The following is a 15,099-nucleotide window of genomic DNA, read 5'->3' as shown; positions in this document are numbered from 1 at the left end:
AGTTATGTAATTTCATAGACATGTAATTGTTTCCACAAAAACTTTGTTGGGACGGTGAGATGGGAAGAGAGTCTGATAGACTGTGTACTACCAGGGCTGCTGAGTCCTGCCTGAAGGCCAGGGTTGGTCTCATCTGGGATGAAGAATTCTGCCTGCAAATAAAGTTAGGGCAAGCCCTTGAGGGCTCTAGTGACCTCAGTAATCCTCTCCTCATACAAAGAATGTGGTAAACACACACACATTCCCATTTTAGTAAAAACATCCCAGAAGGTTTTATTCAGTTCTAATTTGCAATGAAACCTCTTGCTGAAATGCTCAAGGCTGTTAAAAGCCAGAGTCACTGTCCTCTGATAAGCCCTAACACTGATATGCCCAGCTTGGGAATGGGGGCTGAGGGTAAGCTACAGCTGAGATCTGATAGCTTTTGCAACCTTTTCAATGACAAGGGTGTAGACCAACATGTTTTACCTCAGAGAGCCAAACCAAATTAGCCAGGTATCTTAACCAGGTTTGGGGAGGGAGGAGATGGTGGTGCAGTCAAGAGGCACTCTGTGTTGTTTTCCTCTTTTTGTAAAAGATTGCCTGCTCAGAGAAGAAAGTGTGCTGCAAAGGCATCTGTATGGGATTGCGTGGGCCAGCCTGGCTCCTCCATGGTCCCTCCTCTGCTGAACAGGCAGAAGCTACTGCTGCTCCAAGGGGAGCAGCCTGGCTCACTGGATGGACACTGGGTGAACCCTTGAGCACCTGGGTCCAGGCATTACCGGAGGCAAGCAGAAAGTATGGCAAGGAGTGGGAGAGAAAGAGAAAAGTGGCAGCAGCAGCACTCAGGATATCAGAGTACCATGGAGCATTCTGCCCCTGCTGTCCCTGTGCTGGGCATGGAGGATAGCAAGATGGGACTCTTAGGAAGAGGATGTCAGAGGCTTCCACAAGTTCCAAAAGCACTTGGGTCATTTACCCAGGCCCAGGATTTTAAATGGAGCTTAACTGATCTAGAAGCCTAAATCCCATTGATTTGGTAAACTTTATCTTTCAGATTTTGGAAAGCCTCAAAGGCTGCACCTCTACTGCCAACATGAGCCAACAATGCCAAAAAGGGACAATCCTTGTTCTCCAGTGCATCTGTCACTGGGCCCTGTTGCTCTGTGCATGTGTAGCTGCACTGGGAAAGTGAATATTGGTTCTGACTTGCTAGAAAAAAATGGATTTTGGCCAGATTAATTTTCAGTTGATTTGTGGGCTCAGCAGTGCTAGTCACCACAGAGCCATAAGAAAACAAAATATAGCTGATGGAGGCAGGAAGGAGAGGACCATCCCATTTGGCAGTATATGTATATGACATGTATCATGTCATAAACATGTCATACATATATATCTCTTGTCGTTTTTGGAGTGTCATCAAACCTGCAGCCTTTGTTAGTCCCAGAAAAGTGTAGGTGGGAAAGGGATGTCTGGAAGGGGTTCTGCTCTGGCTTCCTGCTCACGGCAGAGCCAGCTCCAGGGTTACAGATAACACCAATATATATTGAGAATGTAACAGCAGCCATTGGGATCATGCCATAGTTTCCTGTGTGAGGGTGCACACATAAATTAGCCTGAGCAGAGCCCCTCAGTGCCTCCAGTCTGTGGCAAGTACCCACAGGACCTTGAACATCAGGTTGGAGGGAGATCATGGTGTATGGCACAGTCAAATGGCAGGAAGGGCACTAAGGAGCTCCTGGAAATGAGGCTTTGATAGCCAAAGCCTGCTAATTGCAGAGAAAAAGGAAGGAACAGTAAAACCCAAAAATGCCATTTGGTGAGGAGATAAATGAAGACTGTTCACACAATGATCTAGAAAAAGATACTGAACACTACCTGGGCCTGTCTCATTCAGAGTTTCCATGCTTTCCTCATATAAAGCAATGCACGGAGAGTGAGCCTAAACATTTACATATGGATGCCAAAATTTTAAGCATTTGTTTTTAAGAAAGTCTGAATTTTTGGTGGGCCCATCCTGCCTGCAGACCAGTGGATGTTCCTCAGCCTAACCCTTATTACTGGCCAACTGACAGCATATGCTCTTTATAGATCAGCAAGTGGCTGTGTTTTCTAAAGCTATGTGACAAAAAGTGCCATCATAATAATGCTGAAATGCTCTGATGCTGAGGCTGGATGTGCAAGAATTCCCTTTATAATTCTGTGCTGCACCACTTGAGCGATGCTGTTTTCTGACACAGGTGCATGAAGAAAACTATCTTTTCAAAGCAAATTTTTAGCATTCTCATTAGGGCCCTGTAAAGGAAGAATTTTGCCATCATCAACAAAAGGAAAAGGAGAGAGGTAAAAGGCTAGTATCTAAAATGAAATTCAGCATTGTCTGGTTTTGGAGTACTTCATTATTTTTCCTTCCAGGCAGGAGATTACATGGAAGGGGAAACAAACTCAGCTCCTTTGATGGGAGAAGCAGGGAGATAAATTTATGCTCTATTACAGTCTTGGCAGCCAAAATAAGCACAAGAATTTAAAAGCTTGACCTTGAGATACTGAACTGTCTAGCACTTGCATTAATTTCACTTAAAGTTGCAAAAATGCAGAACTTGCAAAACTTCTAGCTCTGGTCACATATGTGGTGAAGCAGTCACTATTGCATTATTATTCTGGGCCTCCTTATGATTTTCTTCTCTTGAAGGCTGGTGTAGTAAATTGCATGTAGTAAAAAGCATTTTCCTCCTTGTGTTGATCCCTAAGAATTTGGAAAAAGGGATTAGATCAGCTGCATAGTTAAGGACATTGTCTTACTGGTGCTGAGGTGCCTGTGAACTTATTATATTAGCAAACTGAATGTTTGTTCTTCAGTTTGGTTATTAACTTTATTGGGGAAGCACATTCAAAGTCTGTCTTCCCTTACACCTTTTGCTAGGTAGCATTAATATGCAGCTTAATATGGTTAAGTGGAATGTAAACTTTGAAGGTTACAGAGAATGTTAAAGATCCATCAAGAGGTGCAAGAGGCACAGCATTTGGTGCTCATGTCCAAGAGATGAAAATTCCTTGTTTCTGAAACTTTCAGAAAGTTGGAGGAGAATTTAGAGCTCATTGCAAAGCAGAAATCTGTGCATGCTGATGTTGCCAGCAATGCAATGATTCATCATCATCTAGCAGTATGGTTCATTGTTTCCATAGAAACTTGGGAAAAATGGAAAAGAATAACCAAATTAAGGCAAGATCTTAATGAAAGAAAATAATCGTTAAAGACATCATCATTCCCTTCTACAGCCTTTTTTTTTTTTATGTGTGTGTGTGTCATCCTGTCTAGTATATCTGTATAGTGCTTCAGATTATTTTTATACAATAGAAATTCTTCACTGCCACCCTGAGCACCACTGCTTGTCAGTGTGGGGGCAAGTATCTTTTTTAAGGGTGGGAGAAGAACCCGTGGGTTTTTTTCTGGTCTTTGGAGTAAAAAAAAAAAGGTTCTTGAATTATTTGAAATGTGTTTTTCCCCCTGTCTCTTTTATAGAAATGAAAATCAGAAAACTTTAGTTCCAGATGAAATAAACCAGCTCTTGGACCCACTTACGTGCCCCAGCTGCTGGGGAAAAGGGAGTAGCCCCCACCCCTGCTTCACGCAATTGCATTCTCAGTAGGAACCACAAATCTATAAATTTTGGAAACATAAAACCAAACCAAACCAGTTTGCATTTTACAAAGTATTTTTTCCCCAGTATATTGATGTGCATCGATAAACTCTGTTCAAATCAATTAGCAGTCTCCTGGAATTTTATTAATGAGTATTTGTAAATGTAATGATGACTTCTTCTTTCCATTGTATATGAGAGGGATCTGGAAAATGCTAAATGACTCTTCTATCAGTTGCTTTAATTCTTTCCAGAAAGCATGGATCTAGGGACAGAACACAGGTCTGCCTCTCTATGTTCTAGCTGCTCCCAGCCCCCCATTCCTGCTGCTCTCGCATTCCTGGGGACCCACCTGCTCTGAGGGTGCTGCTGCTGGGGCAGGTTGTTATCGCTGATGAGCAAATGACCTAGAGAAACAGAAATGTTCCTTTTTTGTGTCTGATCACGGCACGTTTACCTGTGTCTGTGTCTGCTGGCCAGCGGGTGTCACTGTAGCTCTGTGTAATTGAGAAACTGAAACGAGCGTTGTGGTACACGGAGGATTTGAAGGATAATTTTATTCTGCATGTCCGGATTGCTAATCAATGTACACACATATCAAAAGCCCCAATCTGTTAAATTCATAAGTGAGAATTTGGCATTACATTGTATCTGTAATGAGATCATCCTTCTAAAAGGTCGCTGCATTGTGACCAGCAAAGCTGTACACAAACATAGATATCCTTCTCCTCCATTACCCCTGAAATACACAGTGAGGATTGAGACCCGTGGCCAAGTGTGTGTGTAGAGACCCTGCACGACGTCCTCCTCACCTCAGCCAGATGGGGAACCCGCCTGGGACGGGCTGCAGGCCTCACATTGGTTATATCTGCCCTATTTGGCCATCAGTCAGTATGAAAATGATAATGTTTAAAATAAAAGCTTATGAGAGAGCATTGAAGGTCAGAAAAACTTGTTATTGTCCCCAGTTTTTTGGCATGTTTGTATTTATTGATGCTGAGAATAGATTGGGTTGGAAGGGGCCTTTAAAGGCCATCCTGTCCTTCCTGACCTTGAATATTTCCAGGGATTGGGCATCCACCTCTTTGGGCAACCTGTTTCAGTGTTTCACCACCCTCGTTGTAAAAATATTTTTTCCTTATACTTAGTCTAGATCAACCTCTCTTAGTTTAAAATTGTTAGTCCTTGCCCTACTGCACCAGGCCCTGATAGAAAGTCTGTTCCCATCTTTCTTATAAGCCCCCTTCAGGTGCTGGGAGGCTGCTGGGAGACTGCTCCTCTTCTCCAGGCTGAGAACACAGCCTTACATTGTGCCTGCTTACCCAAATCACGGCTATTATTGCGTTATTAAAATTAGATAGACTGTCCTTGCAACTGGATTGTTTTTAGTGCCAGCATTAAAATTGTCCTGCATTTCTTTTCCCAGGTACATTAGCTGGAGTGATAGATTTAGCTGTGGATTGGATGACAGACCTGAAGGAGGGTGTCTGCCTGTCTGCCTTCTGGTACAGCCATGAGCAGTGCTGCTGGACGTCTAATGAAACGACATTCGATGACAGGGACAAATGTCCCCAGTGGCAGAAATGGTCTGAACTGCTTGTAAGCCAGTCTGAGGTACGGGAGGCCTGATTAGCCCGGGGTCACAGCAGGCCAGGCAATGCCCTTTTTCATACTTGCTGCTGTTCCCTCCAGAGAGTTTCTCTGAAGGAGAAAGTAATGAACTGAGCACACTGCAAAAAAAGACATTTCCACAAGCAATATCTGCTTAACTTGAAGGAATTCCTGTGGTTTCAGTGCAATGGAAAGTGGAAAACTGTGAGATTGCACTCTCTTTTTATCAGTATTAAACTAGAAGTGTTTCATAACATGCACAGCATAATCGCCAGGGGACCTGAGCTGCATTTTCTTTTTTTACTTTTAAACATAATTTTATGGGACAAAAAAAAAAGATGAGCACTGACAAATACATTTATGAGGATATTTTTGGGATTGCAGATGGGGTTTTATGTATTCTGATACAGGGAGCTGCATAAGAACTGCTTGTTTATCCCTTTCAATCGGTTTCTCTGTGACACATCAAGAGACTTAGCTAGCGCCAAAAACTGGGGAAAGAGTGGGCTCCCTGGGGGTCGCCAGAGTGAAGGATTTGCAGGGGTGTTGGACAGGAAGGGAAAAAGCTGATCTGGACAGACATGAAACTTATATTTTCAGATTTTTTCCCCTTACACTTTCATTTTCATAATTGTAGTAATTTTAAATACAAAGAATGCTGTTTCAAAGCAAAGCAGGTGAAAGTTTCATTTTGAAAACAATAAAAAGAAGCCTTTCTGTATACCATTTGGCAGATAATACCTGTAAAAAATACAAAAACCACATTTCATTTTCAACCTAATTTCTTTAATGTATTGAATAATATTGATCCCTTCACAATTCAAATATCTGGCAGAATTATTGTCTCAAATCCCCCCCCTTCCTCCTTATGTCTGACTTGAATTTGACAAAAACTGAATATGATGTGTGGGTGGGTGATTTGGAGAGGCTGTGTCAGATCTTCCCCCAGTGTGGATGTTGTCTGGTCCTGCAGACAGTGTGTGAGGACACCTTCATTGCCAGGAAAGTGTGTCATTTGTGCTCCCTTCAGTTCTGCTTTAGGTTTTCAGGACAAGAAGTACTAGGTGGGAGTGTCTGTGCATACGTATGGCTCAATTTTCTATAGTTCTAATTAACCCTGGTGGAAGTAGTGGGGTGCTCACTGTCCCTGCATATTCTCACCACATCAGAGACAAAAATCTCTCAGCAAGGTTGCCAGCCACAGTGTCAAGCTTCCCTCTGCCAGAGGTTTGCTAGGTTCACCCTGGTCTTCATTAACAGATGTTTGGGGTGGCTGTGTCTTTGTGAATGTGAAGAAACATTACCCTGATATAAAGCTACAGGATGGGGCTGATGTAATATAAGAGAACAAAAAAAAAAAAAAAAACAAACCCAAAACAAAAGCAAAACCCCCAAACAAACAAACAAACCAAAAACAAAACAAAACAAAACAAAAAAAACCAAACAAAACATGGGAAGGGAAAAAAGAGGAAACTGTTAGAATTATTAGGGGATTTGGAAATCCCGTGCATGTGTTTGTCATTCCGTTACTTTGGCTGGAATATGGGAAAGATGCATCCTTGAGAAAATAAAATTTATTCCTTTCTTTTGCTTCTCAAAACCAGCAGCCATGACTCTTGCGTGCTGTGGCCTTTAGAAAAATTATCAGCCAGGTGAGCACAGTGAAACTTCACTCACTTTGTGTTCAAATTGAGCTTCTCAGCCCTGGTGTACTGTCACAGTAGGACAAACAAGAAAAGGTTCATCTTGGCTTAGTTTTAGTTACTTTCCTAAAGCAAATGTGCCTCTAAGATCTGTGGGTTCCTGAGGGTCTGCTGGAGGCTGTAATGTATCTGTCTGTTACTGTTACAATGAAATCCCAGGGAAAGCCCAATAAAAAAGTGAATTTGGAAAGGAAAAATTCAGTTTTGTTCAAAAGGCTTCTGTTCAAAAGGCTTCTGACATGGACAAGTTTTGTGCTGTATGGTTCCTATACAGGTAGAGGATTTTAGTAGGTATCAAAATACAGTGAACTTGTCTGAGTTTCAGAATAATTTTGCTGTTTTTTTTCTATGTTTCACTTTGTGCCTGACATTTACAGAAGAGTCCTATAAAACAACAGTGCACATTGGAGCACAATTTAGGCAAAAAGTATTTGGAGCAGTTTCCCTAAAGGTACTCTGGTCTGACATGCCTTCTTTTTTTATGTATGACTGTGATTCTTTCTCACATCATAGCCAACTAAATTTGACATTTTGAGGACTGAGATTTAGATCAGTTCTTCCTTATGGTTTTGCCAATTTATGGCTGTGATAAACCCTACACATAAGTTTTCATGGAGAATTGTGACTTTTCCTATGGCATCTCTTGAAAAATGTTTCCATTCGAGTGCTCCTATAAAATGAGCCCAAAGCAGAGGCTTGATATAAATTCTTATGGAAAACATAATAGTCCATTAGACACCTACCAAGCTATGTTTTCTTCCCTGATCACTGTTTTGTAGGCCAATTATCCTTCACCCTTCTGGTCTTAAACTACTTTCAAAGAGGAGGTGAAGAGGGTTTTTTGGTGTGAGAAAATTTCAAAACCTCAAATTCACTGGCAAATCAAAAGGTCATCAGATGTCACTGGTGATCTGGACTTTCCCTGTTCTGCAGATTCAGTTTGCTCCCAACCCTAGCTTCACTGGAGCCGAGGACCCCATTTTTGATGTTTTGCACATGTCCAGGGTAGAGGAAAGGACCTCATGTCTTCCATGGATCAGACACTGGATCTAGCAATGGACTGAATTCCTATCTCAGGGCTTCTGGATCTCCTGTCATGAAGTTGAGACCTGCAGGACAAAGAAGCGCTGGAATCCATTTCTCAGTTTTGAGCCTTGAACCTGTCAGTCTTGAGGACACACACTGCTGTAACATCCATAGGAGAGAGTCTGCAAACTGTGAGATCCCTACTGAGTCAGAGTAGAGCTCTGGGCCTCTGGAGTAACCATACATTGGAGGGCATCCTGAGGGATGTTGTTTATTTTAGTGTTCTGAGTTTGTGAGGCTTGTTTTCAATTGTGTTCCATTTGTATCTAAACTGGACTGACACCAGATCTGAAATATTGCTTGGTCTTGCAAACTAAAATACAAAATTTTGCTCCCTTTTCCTTCTTGCTTCATTGAGCTATCATGGGAAAGGCCATAGCAGGATCAGCTCTACTGGTGATCTGCTTTAGTCTCTGACTCCAGTGTACATGCTGAAGACTCACTGATTCAGAGCCTTAGCAAGGCATGTAATGGATGAGAAATGAACCATTTGCTATACTGAGTTACTGCTACTTCACTTCCCAAAGGTTTTCATATTATTAATCATTAGAAGCTGTTGCAGTTGAACCTGCAGAATGCCAGATATCTGGAAAATGTAACAATGAAAGATGTCCCAAGGGATAAGATTGAACTGGCCATACGGACTCTTGTGGGGTCCTGCCACAGCACTGTAGGTGTATGTGTGACTGCAGTAACGAGCTGACAGACTTTTCTTATGACTTCTGAGATGCAAAAGAAGAAGAAGTAAAGTTAATTTTCCTCCAGTGAATTTAGAAGCAAAACTACAGCTTCTGCTCAACCGGGTAGGGCCAAATTTTTGTAACATTGTTGGCCTTCTTTGGAGGTATTCCAGGTTCACACTGACAAGAGGATTTTGCCGTGAGGCAAGATATCCAGAGTTTTCTCTAGAGGGGTAAATATTGTCATAGCTGTTTGTAATTGAAAGTACTAGGAGAAGACATTCATGAGACTGTCTTCAGCTGTAGCAACAAAGACCCTTGGTTACTACAGCCGGATGTCAATCACTGCAAGGGTGGGATCCATGACTGCTCACTCTCAGGGCATTGGGGAATAATCCCGTATTGCTTCAGCATTCTGCTGTCATCAGCAAAGCCAGCTGCTAACTTCAGCGAGCACCAGCTTAACAAACTGCCCTTCTTCCAGATCTAACCAGATAAGGGTTATCCTTACTGCATTTTCATTTGGACAGACCTGGAAAATGAAGCTAGCAAACATCCATGCTGTTAAAAGTTGATTCCTTGCAGATTTGAAAACAGGGAGACTTCTCATCTCTAAGTTTTTCATGACTGGGAAGAAGGCTTGGCCAGCCTGTTAACTGATACAATTGATTAATGCCTGTTTTCCTACTTGATTTATCATAATGTTGATATCCAGGCTGCTGTCCTGCAGCGCAGAGGCAGGGGCCCTGATGTTCTTGAGCAGCTGGGATTGCATCCGGTAGGAAGAGTTCACTTAGAGGTGAAGGATTCATACCAATTCGTGCACTGAGATTCATTTCAGTTTTTTATTCTGTAGTGTCATGTTGCTACAGGATATTATTTGAAGGCTTAAGCTCCCTGTATCAATTTGTTGCTGCTGAGTAGATTCTCTTTTGTCCATGTAGGTGGGTTTTTGAAATTAATCTAAAAAAATACGCATGTGAAGAGGCAGAGCTATTCCAAGGCAGATTTTAACAAAGGTTTTTACTTGAATGTTGGAAAAAGGTAGAAACTTGACAGCTACTATTGATTATGTTTTCACTATGGCACTGCTCAGTCAACCATTCCTAATGATCATTAGCATACCCATTCTGTTTGAAAAGTAAAGCTATTAAGTTTGAAGATAGTAATTTTTGCCCTAATATTTTAAAATTGTTCCAGTCAGTAATAAGCTGAGATGTGTGAGTGGTTTCTGCCAAGCTATGGTGTTTTCAAATTATTTTCAACCCTATTCTGGACAGCACTATATAGAAAGAAATTATTTTTGTATGGTTTTACCCTTCCTGTTTGTGAACTGAACTGGCTATTGATATACACAGGGATGTTGTTTGAAAAATCAGCATCTGCATGGAAAACTGACCTTTGAATACCAGCCCTCAGAAAAATATGTATCAGGGTCTCATTCCTTGTCCCCCACCATGGAATGAGAACAGCAGATTCCTTCATTAGGTGCCTTTTCATTACCTTTTGCTTTTGCCCTTATGACATATTTGTTTGATGTTTTGGAACTTTATGTGGGTTAGTTAGATTTTTTTAGTGCTTGAAAGATGCTCAGTTTAAGGTATTTGGGTCCCTTGCAAACAGACTGTATAGACTGGTTAGGTATTTATTAGTATGCTGCTTCTTTCCATGAGTAATAAAATAGTTGGAGTATATAAAATTATTTGTCCTTCCTGAGGAGAAGCAGCACTTACCATGTAAAAGAAAAATCAGGCTCCATCATGATCACTAGTAGAAGTGTGAGATTTGCCAATCTGATTTGTCTAACAATGTCTGTTACTGTTATTTTTCTAGGGTGCAAGTGCTTACATTCTAAACTATTTTCTGTACATTATGTGGGCTCTATGTTTTGCTTTCCTGGCAGTCTCCCTGGTCAGAGTGTTTGCTCCTTATGCCTGTGGCTCTGGAATTCCAGAGGTGAGTTTCCCTTTGTGCATGAATATCCAAAAAAAACCCCAAATCACCACAACAAAAAAATTGCCTTTTCCCATTCCAGAACTGTACTATGAGATAGCATAGCAACAATGAAAATTGTCTTTCCATCTCATCTGCCTTCATTCCTTTTTTTATGCTTTTATGGTGATCATCTACGTTTTTCATAGTAAAATTGTTCATATGTCACTGTGACAGGTTAATGCATGCACTTGTTCATTGCCAGAGTATGAATTAAAAATCAACATCTCCAAGAGACATACTCACTAGAAGATTATAGAGAATTCTCCTAGGATGAAATTACTTGGACCAGTTACAAAACCAGTTATTTTCTAGGCTAGACTCTAAGTAAAAGTGAAATAAAAAAAAAGTGGGTGGGCTACAAAGCTAAGGTTTCCTAAACTGCTGAAGATGCCTATCATTTGTGATGCCTGAAAAAGGTCTGGTGCACGTCTTTTGCAAATTGTTTTCCTAAAGACAGAGTAATGTACATTGTGCCAGCATGACAACATTGTAGCAGCCAAAATATTTACTTGGTTTTCAATATTTTACATATTGAGCCTCAGTCCATATTTAAGCTGTTAAATGAACCTTGTAATCCAACCAGCAGAGTTATTAAAAGTCTTTGAAATCAGGGCAGTCTCTTGTTAGAAGTGCTATGGAACTACTGGAATTATTATTTAGGAATTTGGCAGACAGAATTAACAGCCCAAAGCTTAGAAATCTTGGCATACTTTTGTTCTTGATCTCTAAGAGAAGCAACCAAATGTTTCAAAAAAACTCACCACAAATAATTTAAAATATTTGAATAATTTACATGTTTCAAAGTAGTTATGTGTGTCTTTGTTATATGTTTGATATATTTGTGGTTTTAAAAAGTTCTCATAGTTAACTATAAAGCCAGTTTCCAAGTGGTAAATCCCTCTTGTGAGGTGAGGCTCAGCTCCAGCCCATCTGCAGGCCTAGAGTCCAAACCCAAATCCCACCCTGCAGCCTTTGTGTGATGCACACGCATTGTGCTTTCGGAGCTATTCACTAGCAAAATTAAGACAAAATGTGTAGAAATATGATCTTTTGGACTTTCTCATTTCATAATATGTGTATGCTTTTATGGTACAGTGATTCCAAATATCTAGAACTTTTTTCTTTGTGCATTTTATCTGGAAAAAGTCTGTTGTTGTTTATTTGGGTTTTTTTTTTCTGCTTTGTTAAACTCATATCCAGGTTAACTCTCATCTTGTAAGCCAAGGAGATATGTAAGAGTTTCATATTTCTATTGATCTCTGTGAGAATCCTTACTGCTTGTTATGGGGACCACCCATAACAGCAGTAAAAGTGTGGTCTGCTTAATCCCTGCTCAGATATTGCTGTGGGAAAGCTGCCCTACCTACAGTTTCTTTCTCTCCATCACTGTCTCTAGCAGTCTGTAACTTTTTTAACTCTGCTGGAGTTTTAACTCCATTTGGAAGTTCAGAGTATGAAAGGATTCCTCATCTTTTCAACATGTTCTTCCTGCTTTCCAGATAAAAACCATCTTGAGTGGGTTCATTATTAGGGGCTACCTGGGAAAATGGACACTTTTAATCAAAACAGTCACCTTGGTTCTGGTGGTGTCTTCAGGCCTCAGCCTTGGGAAAGAGGGCCCATTAGTCCATGTGGCCTGTTGCTGCGGAAACTTCTTCAGCAGCCTTTTCTCTAAGTACAGCAAGAATGAAGGAAAGAGGAGAGAGGTGAGGTTGGCTCATAAATTTTTAATTTCCCTGTCTGGATACTTGGGGTTTCAAACAACTCATGCCTTGTATGTAAACATCTGCTTTGTAGGTACTTTCAGCTGCAGCTGCTGCAGGAGTTTCGGTTGCCTTTGGGGCTCCAATTGGAGGTGTGCTTTTTAGTCTGGAAGAGGTGAGACCTGGCAGTTCACTTGCTGCAGTAAATATATTTTAATTTGATACCTTTCTCCAAGATTACTTATTATTTTTCAAATACTTATGTGCTTATTTTTCCCCCTATAACAAAAATAATCTATGATTTCCAGTAATAAGACATAACCAGATATTTTAGCATTATCTGAGTAGCAGAAGGGCACTGGCTTTCTGGAAACAAATTAGATGACTTACTATGGAAATATATCCCTCTGTTGAGGTTTCTTCAGCCTTCAGCTAGCTAATGCATTGACCAAGCTATCAAGCATTTCTTATACTTTCTAGAGAGCAACTCTGGATTTAAATTTATCAATTTTAAACTAGTTGTTACTCCTTTTATAAAATCTGAAAATGCCTTTTCTGATACCTTTGTGGACACATTCTGGCTGTGGTAAGGTCTAGTGCTCGCAGTAAAATCAAATGAAACAGATGGTGGTGGTAGTTAAAGGAAGCACCCTCTGTGACACTCAGTGAAATATTTATGATCTTTGCTTGGTTTTAGGTCAGCTACTACTTTCCTCTGAAAACCCTCTGGAGGTCATTTTTTGCTGCTCTTGTGGCTGCCTTCACACTGAGGTCTATCAATCCTTTTGGAAACAGCCGGCTGGTGCTGTTCTACGTGGAGTACCACACCCCCTGGTACATGGCCGAGCTCTTTCCCTTCATCCTGCTCGGTGTCTTTGGGGGCCTCTGGGGGACCCTCTTTATCCGATGCAACATCGCCTGGTGCAGGAGGCGGAAAACCACCAGACTTGGGAAATACCCGGTGCTGGAGGTCATAGTGATAACAGCTATCACTGCCATCATCGCCTACCCCAACCCCTACACCCGCAGGAGCACCAGCGAGCTGATCTCCGAGCTCTTCAACGACTGCGGTGCCCTGGAGTCCTCGCAGCTCTGCGACTACATCAATGACCCAAACATGACCCGGCCGGTGGATGACATTCCCGACAGACCCGCTGGCCCTGGAGTCTACTCTGCCATGTGGCAGCTCGCCTTGGCTTTGGTGTTCAAAATTGTCATCACGATATTCACTTTTGGCATGAAGGTAATCGGGGGCGGGCACAGGAGCGCAGGGCACAGATGGGTTGCCATGGGCAGCTGTGCTCTCTCTGGCTCTGACCTGCCCCAGCCACTGGGCGGTCACTGAGATGCTGCTGGCTCACCTGCCTGCCAGCACCTTGCCCTGTGGGCCCCTGTGGCAGCACAGGGATGAGCCCTGCTTTTCCACCTTCTAGTCATCTGTGGTTCTGTTAAGTGAAAAAGAAATCTGTGTGGAAATTTAAACCCGCTCTTGCCAATAAGCGATTTCAAGATGATTCCCACTGCAGCTGTTTTTTAGCTCTCTCATGGATATGGGCTATTTACATTGTTGTTTGTCTTGTTGGATTAATGTCTTAATGTGCCTCAAGGTAGCTATACTCAAGGAAGTCATAATTTTAAATTTACTATTTTACACATTTAGAGCATCACAGAAATATAAAAGTGGCTGAAAAGGTCTATTTTTAAATCTTTTTAAGCACTGTAGCTTGGAAAAAAAGGGGAATGAATGAGAAGACTAACTGATGTGTCATTTGAATATTCTGGATTTCCAGCTTTTTCCTTCAGCAGCTCCTTCTCCCCATAAAAGAGTGATAAAAGGTCCAAGAACAATTTATCCAAGCTTTCCATATATACCAAGCTGTTTGTGGTGAGCTCTATATATCTGATTAATAGAGCACATAAAAAACAGGCTCTGTCTGTCTACAGCTCCCATTATCTGAGCATTTATTTCTGGATCTGATGGCTGCAGACAATGAGAAACTTTTCTTAGTTATACACTGTATTTTTTATACCACACTCAAAACTAAAGTATCTCCTCTTTCTCTTAAACACTGCATTTGAACTGAGGATCCATTTGTAGCCTTTCACTCTAGAAGCTGATTTATGGCTGACTGCCCGTTGTTATGCTTGTTCATTAAATTTATTCAAAATGTGATTCTTTAGTTATCCAATATATTTAAAATTTTTTAGAAGCAATTGACAGTTTCAACCAGTCTGTAAAAGAACAGACCAAATAGCTTTACCTTTATCTAGAGGACTTAATTGAACTGCATCAGCAAAGTTAACACAATGTGGTGGGGGCTGTAGCATCTGCTGTTATCAGCCCTAGATGCCTCTGGGCTGTGCTGATGAGGTGATTAGTTAAGTTCTCTAGGAAGCTCAAGGTGTATTTTCAGACTTAAAAAGATATAATAGACTTTCCTCTCTGAAAACAGCAAAAGCCGCATGCAAGCCCTTGTCACAGATCTGAATTGTCTTCTCCAGCAGGAAACACATCTCTAACTTGCTGGTACACTTGATATCTAAGAGGAAATGCACTTACCCAAGGCAAAATGCATTTTCATTCTCTTTTTTTCCCCCTCCATTCTCATTTAATTACTGTTTTTTATGATTTGTGACTTGTCTGTATAGCAGACAACAAAGTAATGATTCACAGAGCTTCCTGGAAAATATATTGTAAACT

The 15,099-nt window shown here is 41.2% G+C and overlaps 1 protein-coding gene across 1 annotated transcript in view; it reads left to right on the top strand.

Annotated features, from left to right (window-relative positions):
* The window catches only part of CLCN4 (chloride voltage-gated channel 4), a 41,656-nt gene that overhangs the window by 12,188 nt on the left and 14,369 nt on the right, over positions 1-15,099 (top strand). Inside the window, exons 4-8 of the mRNA XM_053936139.1 lie at positions 5,047-5,234; positions 10,534-10,656; positions 12,195-12,401; positions 12,493-12,573; positions 13,096-13,641. Coding sequence (XP_053792114.1) covers positions 5,047-5,234; positions 10,534-10,656; positions 12,195-12,401; positions 12,493-12,573; positions 13,096-13,641 — 1,145 coding nt within the window. The remainder of the gene's footprint in view (positions 1-5,046; positions 5,235-10,533; positions 10,657-12,194; positions 12,402-12,492; positions 12,574-13,095; positions 13,642-15,099) is intronic.

Source organism: Vidua chalybeata, chromosome 2 (assembly GCF_026979565.1).
Source record: "Vidua chalybeata isolate OUT-0048 chromosome 2, bVidCha1 merged haplotype, whole genome shotgun sequence".
Lineage (NCBI taxonomy): Eukaryota > Metazoa > Chordata > Aves > Passeriformes > Viduidae > Vidua > Vidua chalybeata.
Note: the sequence above shows the minus strand (reverse complement) of the source record. Positions and strands in the feature narration are given on the sequence as shown.